Source organism: Cricetulus griseus, chromosome 7 (genome assembly GCF_003668045.3).
Source record: "Cricetulus griseus strain 17A/GY chromosome 7, alternate assembly CriGri-PICRH-1.0, whole genome shotgun sequence".
Taxonomy (NCBI): Eukaryota; Metazoa; Chordata; class Mammalia; order Rodentia; family Cricetidae; genus Cricetulus; species Cricetulus griseus.
In genome coordinates, this window is record NC_048600.1 from 88,701,510 (window position 1) to 88,725,158 (window position 23,649).

General features: G+C 50.7%; 1 protein-coding gene across 1 annotated transcript in view; it reads left to right on the plus strand.

The window, feature by feature from the left end:
- The window catches only part of Rtn4rl1 (reticulon 4 receptor like 1), a 75,659-nt gene extending 59,680 nt beyond the window's left edge, over window positions 1–15,979 (plus strand). Inside the window, exon 2 of the mRNA XM_027426756.2 lies at window positions 12,987–15,979. Within this exon, the coding sequence (XP_027282557.1) occupies window positions 12,987–14,311 (1,325 nt within the window). The 3' untranslated portion in view covers window positions 14,312–15,979. The remainder of the gene's footprint in view (window positions 1–12,986) is intronic.
- The last annotated feature ends 7,670 nt before the right edge of the window (window positions 15,980–23,649 follow it).

A 23,649-nucleotide genomic window follows, 5' to 3' on the forward strand; every position in this document is an offset into this window, starting at 1 on the left:
CCACTTCCTTCCCCATCCGCCTGTCCTTTCTCCAGTCTCCTGAGCCTGAGTGGAAGTAAATAATGGAGACCAGGGAGGAGGGAAGATGTCCACAGGAGGGCAAGGGGAGAGTCCGAGAGAGGGTGATGCTGAGAGAGGGTCTCCGAGTGATCAATGCCCCTAAAGAGCCATCTAGCCTTTCATTATGGATGCCAGGTCCATCTTGTTTGAATCATAATAGTTCTACCACCCTGGGCAAATGGCTGCAGTGTGTTAAGCTTCATTGTTCTTACTGGTACGATGGAGACATGAACACCTTTCAGATTGATTTGGAAGGGCTATTCATGAAGTGAGTGTGAATGTCCCTGGGATGAACAGAGCGGTTCAGCATAGGCTTCGGTCCACAGTCTCCAAGACAAAGCCCTTGGCGCCTCTGAGTAGCTCACAGGATGGGAAGGCAGCCAGCAGGAAGGGCTGACTAAAATCCCCTGTGGCTGGGGACTTCTTTTGTGCAGATCTTAAGGCTGAAGGCTGTAAGCTAAACTTTCTAGGAGGTAACTTGTCAGTGTCCATCAAGGGGACTTGGGCTCAATGAAATTGGTCTAAAGAAAGATCAGGAATTTGGACAAAGAAGTTGATTTCAGTGTTATTTAATTTAATTTACTGACCTTAAAGAATTAATAGATCCATCGGCACAGTAATAAATCAAAAGCCCCTGACATCTGGAGAGGGTGGTTTCATTCATCCCAGTCCTGCAGCTTCCCGTTAGCCTTGCCTCTCAGGACGCAGCAAATATCGCCAATTTCTGCCATGATTTTTTTGTTTTGTTTTAATTTGAAACAGGATTTCATGTAGCCCGTGCTGGTCTAGGACTCTTATAGTCTTGCCTCCCAAGTACCAGGGAATGAGAGGCATGAGTCATCACTCTGCCATAAATTTCCGGGATTTTTTTTTTTTTCCTGTGGCTGTCCTGGAACTCACTCTGTAGAACAGGTTGGCCTTGAACTCAGATCCACTCACTCTGCCTACCAAGTGCTGCGGTTAAAGGTGTGTGCTACCACTGCCCAGCTAGTTTAAAATATTTCTCATTATTAATTTTATGTGTACGGTTATTTTGCCTGCATGCAGGTATGTGTACCATTTGGGTGCATTGTGCACCTGGAAGCCAGAAGAGGGTATCAGATCTCCTGGAACTGAAGTTTCAGAGGGTTGTGAGCCACCTTGTGGTCCTGGGAATTGAACCCAGGTCTTCTGGAAGAACAGTCAATACTCTTAATGGCTGAGCCATTTCTTCTTTGGGCTCTGCCATGACTTTTTGTTTTTGAGACAGTATGTAGCCCAGTCTTGAACTTACTCTGTAGCCCAGACTAGCCTCAAATTAAAGATCCTCCTGCCTCGGTCTACCAGCTGCTAGGATTAGAGGTCTTGTACCACAATGCCCAGCTCAGCTATGATAATTTATAGCAGTAAAAAAATGAGAGACATAAATGTCTCAGAGATAAATAAATTATAATGTTTGCATAAAGCAAGATCATCTGCAGTCTCCAGAAATCTTGCCTGTCAACTCCATCATTCTTCCTTCTATGTCATACCTAGGTAACTGGCCCTGGCTGATTGATGAGAGCTGATTTCCCCACTGCCCTGGGGCAGGGACCCCTACTCCCACGGGGCTCCCTCAGGATCCACAGCACTGGGCCGCGCAGCTGGGTGGAAGCAGAGGGCTGCATATATAACATGATCTCAACTTTATTTCTTTAAATAAAATTTTTATTTAAATTTTATACAGCCCTATATAAATGAAGGAGCTATTGAAGGTTCAGCAAGGACCTGTCAACGGTTGTCAAGGGTAATGGGAATGTAGTGATTTTTTTCCCCCGTCCTTTTTACTTCCACACATTTTACGTTTCCCCACAACTGGCAAGTATTATTCTAAGATGAAAGTAAGTACTGATGGATGACTTTAAAGGAAAACTGGATAGGTAAAAAGAGGAGACCACCAGGAAGCCCATGCTAAATGGGACCTGGCTCAGGTCTCCCAGGCCTAGGGCCTGAGGATGGGCGGTTGTGGGCCCCTGAAGAATATGCAACACTCTGTCCAGCAGGTGGGAGAGGCAGCTGGAAACAGAGTAAGTACCTGAGGTGCCCATTGGGCTCTGAAGGAAGTGAGGAGAGTCTGTATTGGAATCAAAAGAGAAAGGCATGAGGAATGGGACCTGGAGAGCCTAGTTGTCATTTGACCTAGAACACAAGCTAGAGCCCCAGAGTCCAAAAGGAGGCACGAAGCATTTGGTCAGAGGACGAGTCAGGTGGAATTAGAAAGGCATGTTTGCAAACGCTTTCAAACTCCTGGTCCTTCAACAATGCAGACTCACTGGAAACCCCACCCTTGGGTGACTCTTCCCTGCCTCTTGCCACACCTGATAGCTAATCCCTGGAGAAAGCCCCAAGATCAGGCTGGCTGGAGCTGCTGACAGCTCCCAACCCTCCTTCTGAGGGCCTCAGGTGACCAGAGGAGCTGACTCACCCGCAACCCTGTGTGTGTGTGTGTGTGGTGTGGTGTGGTGTGTGTGTGGGTGTGGGTGTGGGTGGGTGGGTGTGTGGGTGTGTGTGTGTGTGTGTGTGGTGTGTGGTGTGTGTGTGTGTGTGTGTGTGTGTGTGTGTGTGTGTGTGTGTGTGTGTGTGTGTGTGTGCCTCAGACTCCCACCCTCATCTCTATCTCCAACCTCAGCAAAAGAGCCCTCCTGCTTCATGGAGAAAATAGAATCTGTTAAGGCTAACTCTATTGCTATCTCTGTGTGTGCCGTCCGTGGTCTTCCATTACTGGGAGCAGGCATTCCTGTCTCCTCCGGTTTTCTGCCCTTTTTCAGGCCTCCTGTTTCAGTTTCTCTCTGACAGTTTCTCTCCTCCTGAATCATGCTTGTTGGCATGAGAACCGGCTCTATTTCTTCCATCTCAAAAAACAAACACTGGGAGGGTGTGGGAGATGGAGAGTGGTTAATGGGTACCCAGTGCAGTGGGATAAGAGTAACTTCTAATGTTCTGTTGCACAGTAGGGTATCTGTGCTTGTCAATTAATTGTAAATTTCAAAATAGCTAGTAGAGAGGATTTTGGATGTTCCCAACACAAAGAAACGATAAACATTCGAGGCTAATTGCCCTGATCATCACACATTGTATACATGTTTTGAAATGTCAGGCTGTACCCCATAAATATGTACAATTACTGTGCAGTGATTCGAGATAAAAACTATAATTTTAAAAATCTAAAAAAAGAAAAAATAGCTGCCCTTGACCCACACCCCCACAAGGTCCTTCCTGTTTCTCCAACCACTTAATGTCAGAGCTTCCTGTGTGAGTGTGCTCTTGGTGCCCACAGACACTCCTTACACCCTGCCTCCCCCAAGAGGAGTCACCCCCGTCCCATAATGCCAGGCAAGGCTACATGCATGATGTTGACCAATGAAATGTGTGTAGGGATGATGCCTGTCACTTGCAGCAATCATAGAAGGAGCCAGCAACTGGTCTGTCTCTGTGTCTTTTCCCAGGAGTGTTCTGGGTCAAGGATGCTCTTCTGACCCAGCTTCCCACACGGAGCCCTCTCTCATCTTTGTTTGGCTAGCCTTTGTTGCTGGCAGCCATGGAAACTCTGGGGCACTTGTTATCCCAACGCATCCTCCCATGTCCTGGTTGACCCAACACCATCGCCTTCCTTCCCTCCCCTTCACCCTTATTTGTCCTTCTCTGTCTTCTCCTGGATGTGAGCTCGCCACTGGTACCTCTCCATGGCTGATCAGTCTGGTGCTTCAGTCCACAGCTCTCTCTCGGCGGTCATCAACACATCGATTCCTCCTGGAAACACTGGGCTTCAGGGACACCATCTTCTCCAAGGTTGCTTCTGCCCTCCTTAAACGGTCACACCACCATTGGGTTCAATCCCACGTCTTCTCTCTTGACTATCCTAGATGACTTCATCCATTCCCACGGACTAAATGCCGTCTCCATGCCGATGGCTCCCAGGTGCCCTGCCTCCTCTGGGTTCCTATGTTGTGCATCCAGCTGTTACCACTGCATCTGAGGCCACTCAGGCTTCACATGTGCCCAAGCCTGCTTCCTAGGCTCCTTCAGGCCCATAGGGGTACCTGGTAGAGCCACTATGGTCCTCCCAGTGCTCCCATACCTCACAGAGGCTCATCTGGGTGACATCCTGAACAATTCTCCATGTTGCCCATTGCTTTCTGCCACTGGGACCTCACAGCATCTCACACAGGCTGTCGCCACAGGCCTCCTTACCGCCTGTCTTTCTCTTTATCAACCTGTATTCCCCAAGTCTGGCTGCATCACCTCCCTTTCAGCCTCTTGCTCCTGTCTCTCTAACCTCATCCCTTTTCCTTTCCCTCATCTGTACCAAGTCCTGCCTCAGGGCCATTGTACCAGTCATTCTCTGAAGCTGTTCCTCAGTTTACCCCTGTTCCTTATTTTTCTTCTTCCTACTCTTCCTCCTCCTCCTCCTTGAGACAGGGTCTTGTGTGTCCCAGGCTTGCTATGTGGCCAAGAATGACCTTGAACTTCTGGCCGCCCTGCTTCTACCTCCCAAGTGCTGAGATTGCAGGCATTCCTCACCACACTTGCCTTATGTGTTTCTGGGATTCGAACCCACGGCTTCAAGCATTCTAAGCAAACACTCTGCCAATTAAGCCACATTGCTAGCCCTTGTTCCTCATTCTTATCCTTTAGATTACAACTCAAATGTTGAGCTCATAGTTAAAGTAGGTACCTTCTTTCATCTAAATATTAACCCCTTCTTTGTGCTTCCAGCACTTAATTTGGTCTTTTTGTATCACCCCCCACCCCACCCCACCCACATACACAATGGAGGACCCATGGGTGAAGGAGCTGTGTCTCCTAATGTCGTAGAGACAACCATGAGCCCATCCTCTCCCAAAACATGGTGGGAAGTGGGGACAGGTGCAGAACAGGGTGATTAGCAGGTACAGGCCATACTCAGCCTTCATATCAGTCCTGAATGCCTTCCACGGACAGCCAGGGAGGGGTGGCTCTTCAGGGTTGGAAACAAGCAGAGAGCTGCTTCTTTTCATTTGTAGCTCAGTGTTTGGAAGCACCGCTCCCTGCATACCCCTTCCCCCACACCTCACCCCCCAGCTCCCTGTGGAAACTGCATGCCTCTGGAAGCCCCCATACAGGCATCTCCATAGATAGTTGCCAACTCCTTCCAAGGTCCCATGCCCTGCTACACACACCTACAATTTGCTGTTGTTTGTGGGGAGTGGCAGTTGGCTCTACAAGGTTTCTGGGCAGGTGGCAAGTCCTGGAAACCTCCTGGGAAGGATGAATACTCAGAACCCCGCCCCCCTACCTCCAGGGTGTGATGGCACATGCTCACAATTCCAGAACATGGTGGCAGGAGGTAAAGGAGGTTGGGGCCTTCCCTGGCTACATGAGATCCTGTTAAAAAGAAGAGGAGGAGGAAGAAATGGTGGTGGTGGTGGTGGTGGTGAGAGGGAGGGAAACCCACATCCCCAACCTAGGGCCCTCAAACCACGCAGCAGGGTTGGTTAACATGAGGGCATGAGGACATAGGTTATGAACTGGGAGTGTGGGTGAGGGGTGCTGGAAGAGGTAAAGATGTCCGTGAGCCTTGCATTTCCCACAGAAAGCTGTGGGGATGATGGACTGGGACAAAGGACAGAGTAAAACGCAGGATGCCTTCCAAGAATCTTAGCCCGGGGTTAAGTACCTCTTAGCATATGTTCTGTTAGAACTCTGGACGGTGGTGGTGCACGCCTTTAATCCCAGCACTCGGGAAGCAGAGGCAGGAGGATCTCTGTGAGTTCGAGACCAACCTGGTCTACAAGAGCTAGTTCCAGGACACCCGCCAAAGCCACAGAGAAACCCTGTCTCTAAAAACCAAGAAAAAAAAAATTCTGGATTCTGGGACCATCCTGAGTTGGAGTGAATACTGCCAGAATGTCTTGCCAGCCTGGGGACAGTATCTTTTGCTAAAATAAGTGACACCATCTCCCATGCAGCCTGCTCAGGCCCAGAAATTTTAGGTGCCCAGACAGGCTCACTAGGTTTCCCTTGCTTCTAAGGCCTCTAGGAGATTTTATGGCCCATCTGTAGTTGCCCAGATGAAATGGGCTCCCACTGGGATGGGTCATAAGTTGGGGAAGTGCCTTAATACAGAGCTGCACAGGGTAGCCCCCAGTCCCACCCCCTACAGTATACCCCTGCAGGCAAGGAAGTGAGGCCTGATGGCTAGGATATGGAGACCCCAAATTGCTCTCAGGAGAAGTTGTAGGTCCAATTAGCATGGTGCTGGCAGTCAGGCCTGCTTCAAGGGACCAGCCCAGGCAGACAAAAGCCAAAAGGTTATTCCAACGGGGAGCTGCCCACATCTCAGCCGAGCGGGATCCTGGTACAGGGAGAACCTGCAGGTCCTGTTTGATTCAGAGTATGAAGAGGAGAGCAAGGGCAAAGAGCTGGTGAGAACAAAATAAGACACCTCAGCGCCATCCCCAGCCCCAGTATGGGCTGCTTCTCCTGGAGTCCCTTGCCTGAGGTGCTACAGGAAAAGGGGAGTCTGGGCTGTCATCCTGGGTCTCTAGAGATAGATGTAAGTTTATGTGCAGGCATCAGGCAGATGCAAATGCCTCACATACGAACTATGTCTACATCCATGAGCATGCAGGCCAACGCATGTGAGCACATAAACACCTTAGGTACACACCTGCACAGACATGCACATAAATGTAATGCTCGGATATCCACAGCTCACTCACGCTTTGCCGAGACTATAGGTACTGAGCCAAAGTGTGCTGTTATATTAACATAGGCTTGTGTGGTCACTCCCTTGCTTCTTTTTTTCCCTAGGATTATTTTTTATTATGTATTTATTTGGTTTTTCAAGACAGGGTTTCTCTGGCTGTTCTGGAACTCACTCTGTAGACCAGGCTGGCTTGGAACTCAGAGAACCACCTGAATCTGTCTTCCAAGTGCTGGGCTTAAAGGCATGTGCCACCAAATCTGACTTCCTCTCTCCCTTAACCTGGTCGTTTCTGTTTGAAAGGCTCTGGTCCTGGCCCTCCTTTAGGGTGACTAAGTTCTTCTGGTTTGTTTGGAACTATTCCAGTTTAGTGCTGAAAGTCCCGGACCTTGGGAAACTCCCCAGTCCTGGGCAAAACTGACTATGTGCCCCTCTACCCCAGGAAAGGCCTGGTGTTAGGTCCTCAGAGCTGTCATCATCTGGTCACTTCCTTGATGGACCTAGGGAACCTTGATGACAACCAGGTCTCTGCTCTCATCCTAGAGGCTCTGAGTCTCCCCAGGAGTAATTACAACCAGTGTTTACTGAACACAAGCCAGGTCCTGGGCTTGGGATTTTCTAAACCTAGGGCTTTCTGCAGAGACTTGAGAAGGTGCTGTCAATGAGAGCCTACTATGTGCAGGGAACACACTGATCACTTACTGTATGCAGGGGACACGCTCATCAGGACAGAGGAGACAGAAAGTAAACAAGAGATTTGCGCTGTGCATTAGAAGAGGTGGCATGCTGTGGAATAAAATGTGCCCAGGAAGAGGCACCTTGACAATCAGCTGCTTACGAGTGGCCTTGCTGGGAAGATGCCCTGCACACATACTGGGAACAGTTCCAGGAGGAGGGAACAGCATGGGCAAAGGCAGGAGGCTGAGTGCCTGGCATATAAGAGGGACAACTGTGAGGTCTGTGTAGCCAGGGAGAGGCAGTGCCTCTGGGCCGTGATCTAGACCTGGGAGCACCTTAGGGTGAGATGGGAGCCATGGAGGATTTAGGCAGAGGGACAGCATATTCTGACTGGGTCTTCCCCTGGGCCTCCCTAGCTATTGTTGAAGGAGATGTGGGGGTGAGGATGGGTCCAGAGGGTACATCCAGGAGGCTACTGGGAGAATGATAGCAGTAGTGGCTGCGGTAAGTGGATAGATGCTGGATGAATTCTAAAATTAAGCCAACAGGATTTCCAGAGAGTGGAGTATGGGCTGAGGGAAGGAGCCACTACGGTTCTGAGGTTGATCCTGAGCTCAAGTGAGTGGGTCATCTTCACCCAAGATGAAGAAGCTTCGAGCGGAGGCGGTGGTGGAGGAAGAGAGAGGCTTGGTTTGGATGGATTCAGTTAGACAGATGGAGATGCGGGAGCGGTGGGTGGGTACCAGCATCTGTGGGCTCAGAGACTGGCCCAGCCTTCAGTGATTGTCCCATTTTGCAGGTGAGAAAAATGAGGATCCTGCAAACATTAAAAGGAGCAGCCAGGATTGAACTTGGGCCTCTGGCTCCACAGCCATGCTCTTTTCACAGCTGTGGGAGGAGGCTGCTGGCCATTCTGCCCAGCAGTGGAGGCTGTTGAAGGGGAGCCCAGCTGTTCCCTGGCCAGCTTCCTTGTCTTCAGGACTGAGCCAGGAAGGAGCCTATGCTTAGAACACAAGTGGCATAAGTGCCAAGTGGCCTGAGGCGCCAGCAGCCCCAGGAGTGCAGCCGGCCTGGCCTAAGGCCGCCATCCGCGCAGCAGAGAGCATTCGGTTAGCATTGATTGCTCAGAGCATCTGGCCAGGCTGGGGGCAGAGGAGGGAGGGAGAGCTGAAGGCCAGAGAGACTGGCTACAAGGCAGAGCAACCTGCAAGCTTCAGAGAGACCCACTGACCTGCCCAGGAGTCATGGAGAAGCTAGCCATGGCGATGTCCCTACTCAAGGGCAGGGAGAGCAGCCCCCTAGGGTGCTTACGCTGGAGTGACTGTCCTGACACTCCTGGGCCTGAGAAAGCTGACTAGCCCTATTTGAGGCTGCTCTGCCCACTCCTGGGCAGGAAGCTGAGGCTAGAGACACAGCCTGAAGGCAATTAGGCAGGGTCTGTCCCACCGCTGTGTTCTTCAGCTATGGCTGGCCACTGATGCCCCAGCTGTGGCCGGCCACTGATGCTCTCTGGGCACCTTGTTTTCTCCTGTGAGTGATGTTGCTCCCACAGGGTTATGAGAACTTCAATTAAAGGCCCTCCTCCCAGAGCCAGATCTTCCTCATTAGTTCCTTACCTATTTCTGGTGGCCAGGGTACTTCAGAGCCCCTACTACACTGGAACGTGTGGCCTACATATAGCAGACAGGCCCTTTTGATGCTAGTCCCAGTGCCAAGCTCTCTGGCTACCCCAGCCCTGGGTCTCTCCAACCCAGTCTTCCTTGGAGACTCTGTACCACTAGAGAGGGTGGGAAAACACAGGCCCACTTTTCCACCTCAGTGCCTTTGCAAATGCTATTCTATTGCCTTTGCCTTCCTGCCTATCCCACCAGGTCTGTTCCCATGGTCATTCATAGGCACACCTAGTGAGGTGGCTGTCCATGCTCAGCTTGGCAGAAGGCATTTGGAGTTTGTAGGCCAATCTGAGGACACTGCCAGCTCCCTTGCCTGCTTGTCCTCTGTGATGTGCTCAGGGTTAAGCACACTCCCCTCACAGCTAAGGCAGCTGCACAGAGCAGGAACCCTCTCAGCCCAGTTCATAGGTCAAATGCTCTGGGAGGTTGAGGAACTGCTGGCATCACACAGGGGACCTGGTGACCAAACAGTGCTGATTAGTGGCCCAGGGGTATCAGAGATTTTCCTTAACCTCCCCTGTATTTCCCAGGTACCTACCTGGGCTTTACCACCCCAGTATGCAAATGGACCATGACACTCATTGGCAGGCCCTCCCACCACTGGCTTCGGTGACTTTCCCAGACTCAGGGGCAAGTGTGAATGGAAGAAGGAATGAATGAGTCTGTGCAGCCGCTTGGGGAACTCGTGTGGGGGGGAGGCTGGAGGTTTGGGAGTAGCAAAGCAGAAGGCAGTGAAGGGCATCTCCTGGAGGGAAGGCAAGGAGAGCTGGGTCTTCTCCCTTCCAACCCCTCGAGCAGAAGGCAGCCCTGCCCAGGAGGGGCTGGGGAGTCTGGCAGGAGAGGTACAGGGCCCCTCCACAGAGATTCGCTTCCTGCTAATTTGCAATCTTAAAATGCATAGCAAAGGCTCCATCCTCATTGCTGGTACATTAATCAGGCAATCAGTGGGGCAGGGCTCCCAAGGGCCTCATGGAGAGGGCACAGAAGGCGCCGTGGTGATGCAGTGCCTGCCTCCCTGGGAAGAAACCTGCTGGATGACAATCCTAGGACTGGCACCTGCTGGTTCAGGCTGGGGGTCTGGAAGTGGTCAGGGATGGTTGGGACAGCTAGTCCAAGGTCTTGGAGTAATACCACTTGGCGTTTAAAGGCATGCATACAAACTTGGTTGAGCCCCTCAGCAACCCCCTCTCATTAGAAGAAATGGAGGTTCTGGAAAGCTATGGCATGTGGGAAAATAAGAAAGGACAGGTATCAGCTGCCCTGAACCTGCATCCTATTGGTATGCTTCCAGAAGAGCCCTTCACTGTGTAGGAAGTGACTGTCCCACACAGTCCTTGTGGTCTCATTGCCTTAGACCTCCTATTGATGATAACCTGCTCTTCCTTGAGGTAACGGGAACTGAGCCTGGTCCTGCATCAGGTCTTGCCTAGAGTCCTTTGTCCTCCTGTTGCCCTCTTTGAGGGAAAACCACAATTGTACCTTCACCCTGTCCTGATAGCTACCTTTTCCACTTGCCACCATTCATTCATAAACTAGTTACTAAGCCCACACCTGAGGTGTGGTGCAGGGTTTTTTTTTGTCTTGTTTTAGTTTGGTTTTTTTTGCCTAAATAGAGCCCTGTGCACTGTTATTCCCTGGAAGCTCCTACTTAAAGGTTACCCAAGGGACCCCCAGATTCTTCTGGGATACACAGAGACAGAGCCGCCACAGCAGGTGGGAGAGCACAGCACAGAGCAGGTTGAGGGTGCAGGGAAAAGCACTCTGTAAACTCGGGTGAGCTGTGCAAATGTTGACTGGCATTAGTGCTAAGCCCACCACAGCCCCTACCCGCTTGCAGCTGCAGGCCAGGGAGGAAATGCTTTATTTTCACAGGACCCCCAATGGAGGCTCTGCTGTGTCTCCTTCAGCCTAAAATGGGAGAAAAACATTGTGAATGTCCTTGAACCTAGAGTCTGGGCTTTCTTGGGGTGACGGGGATAGGGCTACTCCTTGGGGAAGGTTCTGACAAGAATAGCCTTCTAGGAAGGCCTGAGCAGGAGAGCAGGTGCAAGCTGAGCAAGGGGATTAGAGGGGGGCCTGTGGATGTTGCAACCAGTGTGGGTTGGACGTTGATGGCACAGGGCAGGCTGCCCTCCAGCCCACTGGGATTTGGAACCTCTCCTGCCCTTGCCTCCCTCTGCATTGTAGCAGCTCTTGGACAGAGGGTGGTAGGCTGGAGGCCACACCCAAGACTCCAAGGAGGAAGACTGACAGAGTAACATCTCCTAGACATGTTTTAGAGAGGGAAATTGAGCAGAGGTGGCTGTGGCCTGCATGCTGCCTAGTGGCTGGGTATCTGAAAGCACTGCAGAGGACCTGCAGAGTATGGCCCAACCCGGAAAGGGTCCTATGCTGTGCCGACACCACCACTGAGGTCGTAATTGCTCTGAAAACGCAACTGAACCCAATTATGCAGGAACTAAATTATGTGCGATGATTTTTATGTGCTGGAAACATTCAGTTGAAGCTGGGTGATTACAGGGGGACAAGAAGCAGCTGCCACTCTCTGGGAACCCATAACTCCCAACAGCTGGGAGATGTCATTTACTTCCTGTTTCTGTCAGGAATGAGGAGTGATTGGGATGGATGCTTGGCCAGGAACCTGGGGCCTGGGCCTGGGTAGGAGTAGGTCTGGGGTCCTGGGTGGGCAGGTTGGTCAGGAGGTTGGCTTCTTTCATCCCACATGATCTGGCACAGCTTATATGTCCCAGGCACCCTGGCTCCCCCAGGGTCCCCGCTGAACAAGCTGAAAAAGAAGGGGCAGGAGGCCAGCTGAGGTGGGGTAGGTCATGGCTGCCTGTCCCATCAGGGTTTGCGTCTATAGACCTGGAGCCTGTCCGCATCTTCTTGACGCGTCTGCTAGGCCACTTGGGGCAGCTGTGACCCTGGAAAAAGGCAGGTAATGACAATCGTCCATAATGAGGCTGCTTCAATAATGAGCGTGGGCCTATTACCCAACCACAGGCTGGACACATCCGAAAATAATTATTTTAAGGATCCATTAACGAATGTCTAATTAATGCCCAATTAGAGGAAAGCTACAGAGGAAATTCTATGGACAGTCAAGAGGCAAGGCCTGGTTTTACAGCCATAGCCTGGCAAGCTCAAGCATGGCAGAGAGATGCAGAGGGCCAGAAGGTGAGTCAGAGGGGGGCGGCCTCAATCTGGCAGTGTCATAGACCCCAGGGAAGCCTCATGTGTCAGCCCTGGTGTCACTCACAGTCCCTCACAGAAACATGCCTTTTCTGTAGACCCGTTCAGCTCTGTGGACTGTATTTAAAAATGAGGAAACGGAGGCACAGGGAGGTGTTGTGTGTTTGAAGTTTGGTGCACTATGTGAATGAAGCATCTCCTGAGGTATGTTTCGGTATCATGAACGCAATGCTTTACTTATTTTGAGTAATCATTTGAATAAAGGGATTGTTCAGGACTCCAGATGGGGATGTTTGCTTTGTTAGAGTCATTACTCGTGAAGGCGGCTAACGGTGAGCACGTGGCAGAGCCGGGACCAGAGCTGGAGGCTGACTTGCTGTGTTCATGGGTGTGTTCCACCCAGCAGTAGGGCTGACAGCCTGAAGAGGTGTTTGGATGGGGATTAGAGACTTTCAGGACAGAGCTCAAGAGCTGTGGAGATAACGTGGGCCTCGGGCCCAATTTTCCTGTCCAACCTCCTTGCCTAGCGCCCCCTGCATACAGTACAGTACAGTACAGCAGACAGAACCCCTGTGGGCCAAGAGGGTGGTTCACCAGTCCCCTTTCCCACCTTCTGCTCCCCATGCATCTTCCTCTTCCCGGGCAGCCCCTCACAGCTGTTTTGTCTCTCTCCCCACCAGGGTGCTGTGTGGAATTGCTGCTGCTGCTGCTGGCTGGGGAGCTACCCCTGGGTGGGGGCTGTCCTCGAGACTGTGTGTGCTACCCCGCACCCATGACAGTCAGCTGCCAGGCACACAACTTCGCTGTCATCCCAGAGGGCATCCCAGAGGACAGCGAGCGCATTTTCCTGCAGAACAATCACATCACTTTCCTCCAGCAGGGCCACTTCAGCCCCGCCATGGTCACTCTCTGGATCTACTCCAACAACATAACTTTCATTGCTCCCAACACCTTCGAGGGCTTTGTGCACCTGGAGGAACTAGACCTTGGAGACAACAGGCAGCTGCGAACTCTGGCACCTGAGACCTTCCAGGGCCTTGTGAAACTTCATGCCCTCTACCTCTATAAGTGTGGGCTGAGCGCCCTGCCCGCAGGCATCTTCGGTGGCCTGCACAGCCTGCAGTACCTCTACTTGCAGGACAACCACATTGAGTACCTCCAAGATGACATCTTTGTGGACCTGGTCAACCTCAGTCACTTGTTTCTCCACGGCAACAAGCTTTGGAGCCTGGGCCAAGGCATTTTCCGTGGCCTGGTGAACCTAGACCGGTTGTTGCTGCATGAGAACCAGCTACAGTGGGTCCATCATAAGGCTTTCCATGACCTCCACAGGCTGACCACCCTCTTCCTCTTCAACAACAGCCTCACTGAGCTGCAGGGTGACTGTCTGGCCCCTCTGGTGGCCTTGGAGTTCCTTCGCCTCAATGGTAATGCCTGGGACTGTGGCTGCCGGGCACGTTCCCTGTGGGAATGGCTGCGGAGGTTCCGAGGCTCCAGCTCCGCAGTTCCCTGTGCCACCCCTGAGCTGCGGCAAGGCCAGGATCTGAAGCTGCTGAGGGCCGAGGACTTCCGGAACTGCACAGGACCAGCATCTCCACACCAGATCAAGTCACACACGCTTACCACCTCTGACAGGGCTGCCCGCAAGGAGCACCATCCATCCCATGGCTCCTCCAGGGACAAAGGCCACCCACATGGCCATCTGCCTGGCTCCAGGTCAGGTTACAAGAAGCCAGGCAAGAACTGCACCAGCCACAGGAACAGAAACCAGATCTCTAAGGTGAGCACTGGGAAGCAGATTCCTGAACTGCAGGACTATGCCCCTGACTACCAGCACAAGTTCAGCTTTGACATCATGCCCACCGTGCGACCCAAGAGGAAGGGCAAGTGTGCCCGCAGGACCCCCATCCGTGCCCCCAGTGGGGTGCAGCAGGCCTCCTCGGGCACTTCCCTGGGGGCCTCGCTCCTGGCCTGGATACTGGGGCTGGCGATCACTCTCCGCTGAGGACCAGGGCAACATTACCCAGCACTGCCACAAGTCCAGCAAGGAACAGAATCTTTTCTCCTTTTTTTTTCCTAAGTGGAAGATCTGCTGGGTTTCAGAAAAAGGCTGCTAAAGCCTTCAGCCACAGTCTGGATCCTTCCTGGTGGATTATAAGCCCAAAGTGTACAGCTCTAGACAGGAGGGGTAGCACATCTCGCCTGGTTGTCCTGGCCCAACACCTACGGACAGCATCCACTCCAGCACAGTGGTCAAAGGCACACGAAGTGAATCATTAGTAGTGACAGACAGGACATGTGCCCTTTGCAGAAGCTGGGCTCTGTGGCATCCTGATCATCTGGAAAGAAGGGCCGAAGGAGCAGGACTCAGGACAAGGCTTACCCAGAGCCAGCTGGGGCAGCCAGCAGTCTCAGAGCACTCTTAGCTCTTGTCTGAAGCTACTTAGTCAACCTGCCCAGTCCAACCCTATGCCACCCTCTGTCCCTGCCTGTGGGGTAATGCCTCTCATTCCTGATGTCTCAGGCAGTCCTGGCAGACCTGCTGGGGTCCAAGAACCAATCACCAAAGGAAAGATCGCCAGAGGATGGCATTTAGAACTTTACTGGCAATGACAGTCACATAGAAGGTGCAGTTTTATACCTGTGTCCACTTATGTATATTCTCACTCCCTACCCACACAACCCACCCAATATAAATATATAAATATATATAAATATATAAATGCACAGCTCCCCCCCACTCCTTACCAAACTGTATGTCTTATCATGTTTATAAACTATACGGGAACCTATATTTGCTCAACTACAGAATGTATTGGTAATTTCTAGCAAGAAAAGAAGCTGTGGCGTTTTTGTTCAGAATCCCAACTGGCAAAGGTGCTTACTGGGGCAAAGGTGTCAGTGGGAAGAGTTGAGGAGGAAGAGAAACAGTGAGAATCACTTCAGGGGACCAACATTCTTAGATACTTAGAACATCACCTTGTTTTTATATGCAACACATGCCTGTCTGGCACCCTGGAGCACCCCACTACCGCTATTGTAGAAGCTGCAGGCGTTGGTTGTGGTGAGAAGTGGGAAGTAGCTTGTCAGATGTCAGGGTGCTGGAGGCAAGCTAGGTGGAGCAGGGGAAGGGGCTTTGGGTTTTTTTAAGCCAGAAGACAAGGCAGCATCCGCAGTGTTAGTCCAGTGGGTTGGAGGAGAGTGTCCTTCTAGCGTTTTGCCAGTGATGGTCTATGCAGGCCAGGGAGGCTCTGAGCTCTGACTCATGGGAGGCTTAGCTCCAGTTTTGACCTGCTGAGGGCCATGAATAGTTTGGCAGTGGAAAAGAATCTAGTGGCCTTAGCAGATGAGGGCATTTCAGTAACCATCTCAGGCACTCTAAATTCCAGAGATCCTGTTCCTCCTGATCATTCTGGATATACCCCAGGACAGGCAGAGGTCAGAGGGCCAGACTCAGGGGTCAGAGCCCAAACATGCAGCATGCAAGGAACACAACAGGCAAGCTCAGTCAGGGAATAGGGGCTGTTGGCTCGAAGGTCTCCAGCAAGCACAATCTCTTGTGCTTTGCACAAATATGAATCTGAATCCTTTACCAGAGGGTGTGTGAGGAATAAGAAATGCTGAATCCAATTAAGAGAGAAAAATAATAAAAAAAAATTCTCTTGGAAAAGAACCCTGTTTTTCATTTCATAACCCCACATTCCTGATGGGGTGGTAGATCCTGGGCTTTGGTGGGGTGGGCGAGCCTGGCCAGGCTTGACTCTGAGAACACAGCATGGTTATTGGCAGGAGGAACCATAGGGAACAGAGACACACTGACTCATGGAAACACATATGAACATTCTCTCTCTCTCTCTCTCTCTCTCTCTCTCTCTCTCTCTCTCTCTCTCTTCTCTCTCACACACACACACACACACACACACACACACACACACACACACACACACACAGAGCTCTTCCCTCACTAGCATAGAACACAATTTACTTCCCACATGCTGGCTGCCCAGGTCAGTACCATTTCCGTGCCTTTTCCCTGCAGAAGGGTTCCGAAAAGCCACAGCTGCTGATTCTGGGTGTCTGAAAAAGGCAACAGCCAGTTCTTGGTCCTCAAGCATTTTCCACAGTCCAGGAATTGACCAAGACAGCAGAGGGCAAGGGCCTGGAAGCTATGTCTGCCTCTCTGGCATCACAGATGGAGAGCAGAGGGCTGTTTTTAGTACAAGATTCAGTGCATTCATGAAAGGAGGCCTCATGCTGCAAAACAAATAATTGCCATCCTGCCGCCATGGTTTGCCTGCTCTTACCCAGGCCCATGCCCAGGTCCCTTAAAATTCAAGCAAGTTGTTATGTTGTTGGTTTCATTTCCAACCCCAGGCAGCAAGGCCCTCAGTGGGAAAATCAAAAGTCTGAGCACTTTATTAAATTTAAAAAAAAAAAAAAAAAAGACTTAGCAAGTCCTATATGGAAGAAGCAATTGTCAGCCAGAAGAGCGGGAATGTCTGTCTCTTAAAGGCTCTGTTGAAGTGTGCCAGCATAATCCCCGTGGTTGAGGTTTTCCAGGCTGGGCAGTGGGGCCCAAGACACTGGGTGTATTTTTAGTAGCTTTCTCCCCTAGGAGGTAGAAGGGATGAAGGCTGTTGCTGATGACATCATTTGTCACTCAACAGCTCATATGCTGCACAGTTAGAATGACACCATTGTTCCAAAATCAAAACCAGTTGACTCTCAGAAGCTAAATGGAGCTCTCTCTCTTCAGCAAGCCCAGCCGCTTCCCCCACCAGCATTCAGGGCAGGGTGCTGTGGAGTTCTGCTCCCCTAAAGGTTTCAGTCTCCCCCGCTTGTCCCCAATAGGGAACAGAACAGTTCCTCTGCCATTTTTTTTTTTTTAAGTTTATGGATTGTTTTGTTTTGTTGAGGCAGGGCCTTGAACTCACTTTGTAGCCAAGAAGGCTGCCCTTGAACTGCGGATTCTCCTGCCTCTGTCTACCAAAGGACTCGCTGTTGTCTTGATTGAATTTTTTTTTTTTCTTTCTTTTTTTGGTTTTCTGAGACGGGGTTTCTCTGTTTTGTTTTGGAGCCTGTCCTGGAACTCACCCTGTAGACCAGGCTGGCCTCGAACTCACAGAAATCTGCCTGCCTCTGCCTCCCGAGTGTTGGTATCAAAGGTGTGCGCCACCAACACCCAGCTGTTTGATGGAACTTTTTAAAAGAGTATTTTGGGGGCCTAAGGTGATACGTGAGTTGGCAAAGCTCTTGTTGTGTGAGCCTAAGGACCTAAGTCCCAATTCACAGCATCTATGTGTATGCCTGTAATCCCGACACTGGAGAGGCAGGGCAGGAGGATCCTTAGGACTTGCTACCCAGAAAATTCTTTAAGTTCCAGATTCAATGAGAGACCCTCTCTCAAAAAATAAGGGTGGAGGGCCGGCAAGATGGCTCAGCAGATTAAGACACTTGCTGTACAAACTTGATGATCTGAGTTCATCCACAGAATCCATATAAAAGGGGTAGATTATCGGACCCACAAAGATATCCTCTGACCTGTGAGTGCCATAGCACACCCACACTCACAAAGCACATAACACACTAATAGTGATTGTAATAATATATTTAAAAGAAAATAAGGCAGAAAGGAACTGAGGAAGAAATCTCTGACCTATAGACACAGGCACAGCATATACATTATACCCACACACATGTACACATGAACACATCCCTGACATCCCCAAGTGTATTTTGCCTGTCAAGCATATTCAGACCACACACACACACACACACACACACACACACACACACACACACACACACACTCCCTTTTTTTGCCCCTCCTGTCTCTCTTAATCCCCTTTGTCTCCTACTTTTATTTCTACTTTGTCTCCTCATTTTACTTCTTTCTTTTTCTAAAAAAAAAAAAAAAATTATTTTTACTTTAAGTGCACTGTTGTTTTGCCAGCATGTATGTCTGTGGGAAGGTGTCAGATTCCCCTGGAACCAGAGTTACAGACAGTTGTAAACTGCCACGTGGATGCTGGGAATTGAACCTGGGTCCTCGGGAATATCATCCAGTGCTCTTAACTGCTGAGCCATCTCTCCAGTCCCCTACTTTTATATCATACAAATAAATATACATGCATATATCATACATGATTTCATAGGCTTATATAAAATGTTAAAACTAAAAATGAAAGGAAATATAAGATTCTTTAGATGGATTTACTTTACTTAATATTATTATTGCCAGTTTGCCTGCTTCCGTTTTCTTGTTGTTGTTATTGATGGTTTTAGACAGGGTCTTGTGTTGCCCAGGCTGGTCTCTAGCTAGCTATGGAGCTGGGGATGACCTTGAACTTCTCTGATCCTCCTGACTGTTTCTCCGCAGTGCTGGGAGTACCCTGCACCAGGGTTATGTGGTGCTGGGGACCAGACCCAGACCCTTGTGCATGCTAGGCCAGCGTTCTAGCAACAGGCTTGTGTCGCTCCCACCCCCATACTGCCACTTTTACTCAGCACTCTTTGAGAACCCTAGGAGAGATCATCTCCTTCCTTTATCTCCCCCCCCCCACCTCCAGCAGCCTTCTATTCTACAGTGATAGAGGACAGAGCCAGGCATTTGGGAACATGGGGTGGTTCCTGGCACCCTCAGACAAGCCTCTTCCATGACCCAAGGGCTTGGATGGCTCTTCATTGTTCATTCAGCAAACAAATGGACCAGCCATTGTCTATGCTTTGGGGACAGGAAAGTGAGAAGGTAGGCTCTCTGAGGAGCTGAAGGCCTGAGCCTTCTCAGCCTCTGCAGAACTGGAGCCTGTGTTAGCATAGTCCTCCAAAACAAGGGGCTCAGAGAGGGTGTCCAGGAAGAGTAGTAGTCTCTGAAGTAGGTTCTGAAGAAAGAGAAGTACCCAGAGAAGGATGTGGGAGACTGCCAGGCGGGGGGCTGGAGGCACATAGTAACTCAGCTTATGAGGTCTCTATGAACAGCTATGAGCTAAGGATGGAGTGCTGTTGGCTGGGGTGCAAGAGGGGGGCTTAGGGAGTCCCACTCAGGGACTCTGACTCTCCTTGGAAGCAGAGGGAGTGTGTGGCTCCCCTGCCTGAGCTCTTTTCCACTCCCCAGCCTCATCATAAGCACGTGGGCTCCCATGGCACCCTCGTCACTGTTCCTCAACTGTGGGTTTCATCATCACCACTTGCCTCTTATGCTCAGCCAGATCCTTCCTTGTGCCAGCAAACTGGAGTGCTCACTGGAAGTCTGCCTGGGCCCCAGTCCCATTCCCAGACACCTGCTGCTTCCAAGCTCACAATGTTGCCCATACCGTTTAGCGTCCATTGGCACCTAGTGTTCCAGGCTTTCCCACCCTCATGGCATGGCTCCTCCCTCAGCTGGCCAGACTCCCCAGCTGCAAGGAGCCACAGGCAGTTCCAGGACTCCCTCTTTTGAGCTCTACTCCTCCTGCTAGGCATGTTCATTACCAGAGAGCCAAGAACCCCACGTGGCAAATGTTGCCTGTCACCTAGCAAATCACCTGGAACTCTGCAAGCAGTGGAGCCCAGGAAGTCTGGAAGCAACAGGTCTGAGGAGGTAGGGGAGCCAGGAAAGCTTCTCTGTGGACCAGGGCAGGCTCAAGAGAGGAGTTTGCTGGGAACTCTCAGGAAACATCCCTTGGATTAGCACCACGCCCCCACTGCCTCAATTAAGGCCCTCCTGGACTATGACAGGCTTGGTTACTAAGGGCCTAGGCTTGTTTCCATGCTGATGTGGAAGAAGCTAGCCTATTTTCTTGAAACAAACAAACAAACAAGCTTGTTTTTTCTTCCTCCTCCTCTTTTTCTGATGTGTGTATGTATGTGCACCAGATAAGGTGGACATGCCACGGCATGTATGTGGCAGTCACAGAACAACATTGTGAGTTGGTTCTTTGCTTCCACCTTTGGGTTCCAGGTAGCAGGTCATCAGGTTAGCAAGCACCCTTAGTTGCTGAGTCATCTGAAGGTCCCTTTCTTTGTGTGGGGGGGTGGGGGTGGGAGCAGGGTCTTACATAGCTCAGCCTGGCCTTAAATTTCTGGTCCCCCTGCCTCCACCTCCCAAGTGCTGGCACTGTAAGTGTACATCATCATGCCTGGCTATGTTTTGTTGTATTTGTTTATTTATTTTTTGAGACAATCTTTTTTTTTAAGATTTTATTTATTATGTATACAATGTTCTGCCTGCCTGTATCCCTGCAGGCCAGAAGAGGGCACCAGATCTCATTATAGGTGGTTGTGAGCCACCATGTGGTTGCTGGGAATTGAACTCAGGACCTCTGGAAGAGCAGTCAGTGCTCTTAACCTCTGAGCCATCTTTCCAGACCCTTCCCCCCTTTTTTAAAGATTTTATTTATTATGTATACAATGTTTGGCCTGCATGTATGCCTGAAGGCCGAAAGAGGGCACCAGATCTTACTATAGGTGGTTGTGAGCCACCATGTGGTTGCTGGGAATTGAACTCAGGACCTCTGGAAGAGCAGTCAGTGCTCTTAACCTCTGAGCCATCTTTCCAGACCCTTCCCCCCTTTTTTAAAGATTTTATTTATTATGTATACAATGTTTGGCCTGCATGTATGCCTGAAGGCCGAAAGAGGGCACCAGATCTTACTATAGGTGGTTGTGAGCCACCATGTGGTTGCTGGGAATTGAACTCAGGACCTCTGGAAGAGCAGTCAGTGCTCCTAACCTCTTTGCCATCTCTCCAGCCCCTTTTGAGACAATCTTGCCTGTGGCCCAGGTTGACCTTGAATTCATGTTCCTCTCCACCTTAGCCCCTGAGGGCTAGGATCACAGGCCTCTATTGCCACACACAGCTTATCTGTGCACCCTTTATTTTCCTTCTTCCCTTTCTCCCCACTTCTTCTTTCTGTTGTTATTTTGAAACAAGGTGTTGCTATACAGCCCAGGCTGGGCTTACACTCATGGTGATCCTCCTGCCTCAGCCTCCTGAGTACCAGATAACAGCCATCTGCCCCCACACCTAGCTGTATGTGCACTCTTTGACCAAGTAAAGGCACACGCGAATTTTACTGGGTCCCTAACAACACTGGGCCTCATGACCCAGTTATGGCCACATTCCAGCTCACCAGCTCCTTGTCTGTCTCCCGCCTTTCTTCACTTCCCTTTTGCAGGAGTTCAGGCCATCAGCCATTACTCCATCCATGTCACCAATCCCCAACTATCAGTTTCTAATGGGCCAATTTTCTTTTTCCTCTGCTTACTTGGAAAATACCTCAAGCACCTTTGATTGGGTGTTAAAATATCCTTTGCAATTCTATGCACTGTATCTCCTTCTGCTCCTCTAATTGTCCCTTTTAACTCACTGTGCTTCCCATATAAATCTCCCAGTCTCCCCCCCCTTTTAGGCTGTTAATAAATACGAGCTCTAAAAAAAAAATACATAAACATCTATTGTTGGCTAAATAACTCACAGTGCAGTCAAAAAGACAGAAAAGAGGGCTTTTCTTAGTGAATGCATGCTCTCTCTCTCCTTTCCTCCCTCCCTCCCACCCTCCCTTTTTTCTGCCCTCTCCCTCCTTGTCCTCACCTCTCTTAAGAGGGCTTCTGGAACCAGTATGGTTGGTTTATGGCTCTAAAAGGTCCAGTGGGTGCAGGGCCTCGGGCTGCCCCAGAGAAGAAGAAAAAAGAAAGTAACTATGGGGCTCACTGACAGGGCTCCCATTACAAGCAATGAGGTCTGGGGACAAAGGAGATCTAGTGTTGGGAGTGGTAGCTAATTTAAGTGACATTTCAGCGGGCCCCTTACCTCTACAAGAAGTGGGTCAGCCCCTCCAACACTCAGCTCCAGCCTGCACTGCTGTGGCCCGCCTCCCATCTCTCTCCTTTCAGCTCTCATTTCTCATTAGAGCCGTTAGTTTCTAAGCACCAGGAGGGTGGAGAAGGCTGTGCCTTTGTGTCACTGGTTTCTGTGTGGCAGTGTGCACATCAATGGCATGCCTGAACAGCAGAATTTAACATTACTGCTGCAAAATGTGCTTGGGTCACGGGGCTTTCCAAATTGGCTAAGGCTCCATGCCACCCCCTGCTCCTTTGCCCAGGCCGCTTGGCGCCCCTGCCAGCCTTGATTTCTGCTGCTCCCTCTGGGGGGCCTCTGAAAAGAGAGGCAGTGAGACATGTATTAAACTCTTCAATCTCTGTAAGTACCATTTCCTGGGAGATCTGCTTGGAGGAAGAAAGCAATGCCAGTGCACAAGGCCTAAGCATGTAGAAGATGTTGTGTCCCAGGGCCTCTGTCACATCCTCCTGCCCACCATTCTGGGGAGCAGTCATGGACAAGATAATGATGTCTCTGCTTCAGAGAGACAACCCAAGAACAGACAGGAGATTTTCTCAGTGACAGGGGGATAGCAGGACAAACCCACAAAGGAGAGGCACTGGATGAAGGACACACCCATACATTGGCACTTGGAAAGAGAAAGCACAGCTCCATGGGGTAGTTGTGTGGCCAGTGAGTAAGAGGCAGACAGACAGGAGGGCCCCATAGAGAAGCATTTTGCACATGCATACCGGCACACACACACACAGACACACACAGACACACACAGACACACACAGACACACACAGACACACAGACACACACAGACACACAGACACACACACCAGGCATAGCATTCTGTCATTCTACCTCATGTAGCCAAGTGTGTGACATTCATGCAGCCAACAGCTCTGAGCCCCAATGATGTGCAAAGCCCCAGCCCAGGCCGTGAGTGAGCAAGGCAGGCTCCCCACATGCAGGGTCCATTTCTACCAGTGAGGAGGAAGCTGGTAGAAAACGGAGTTCCCTTTTATTGGATTGCAAGGGCAGTCAACAGAAGAGGGACACGGGGATCAGCCATGAGGTGTCACTTGGGATGGGTAAAGAATGGAGGCTTTGTCTCACATCCTCACAGACTGGTGACCATCTTCAAGGTTTTTTTGTGACTCAGGCCTGAGCCAAGACATGTCCCCTAATCTGGGCCCAGAAGGGGTTTATCTGACGCCCCAGGCTTGGAGGGCAGACCCAGTACAGGCCTGGAGGCTCTGTGCTCCAGCAGCTAGCCGGGCTGCATTGACATTCCCCCCCTGCAGGAGGGGGTCACAAGGGTCTCCGAGGTGTTTTTATTCTTTATCCTGGTGTCTGAGCCTCAGAGGCACTGAGGTCCCTGACCCCTCGTCTTGCCTGCCACCAGGAGAGTCTCTCACTGTTTTATCTGAGGCATTCAAAGTGTCACCGAGCGTCTGGCACTTTGCTAGTGGAGGGTGCAGACTTTCAGATGTCCTCACCAGCCTCTTTTACGAGATCGGCCCCACACCCACTC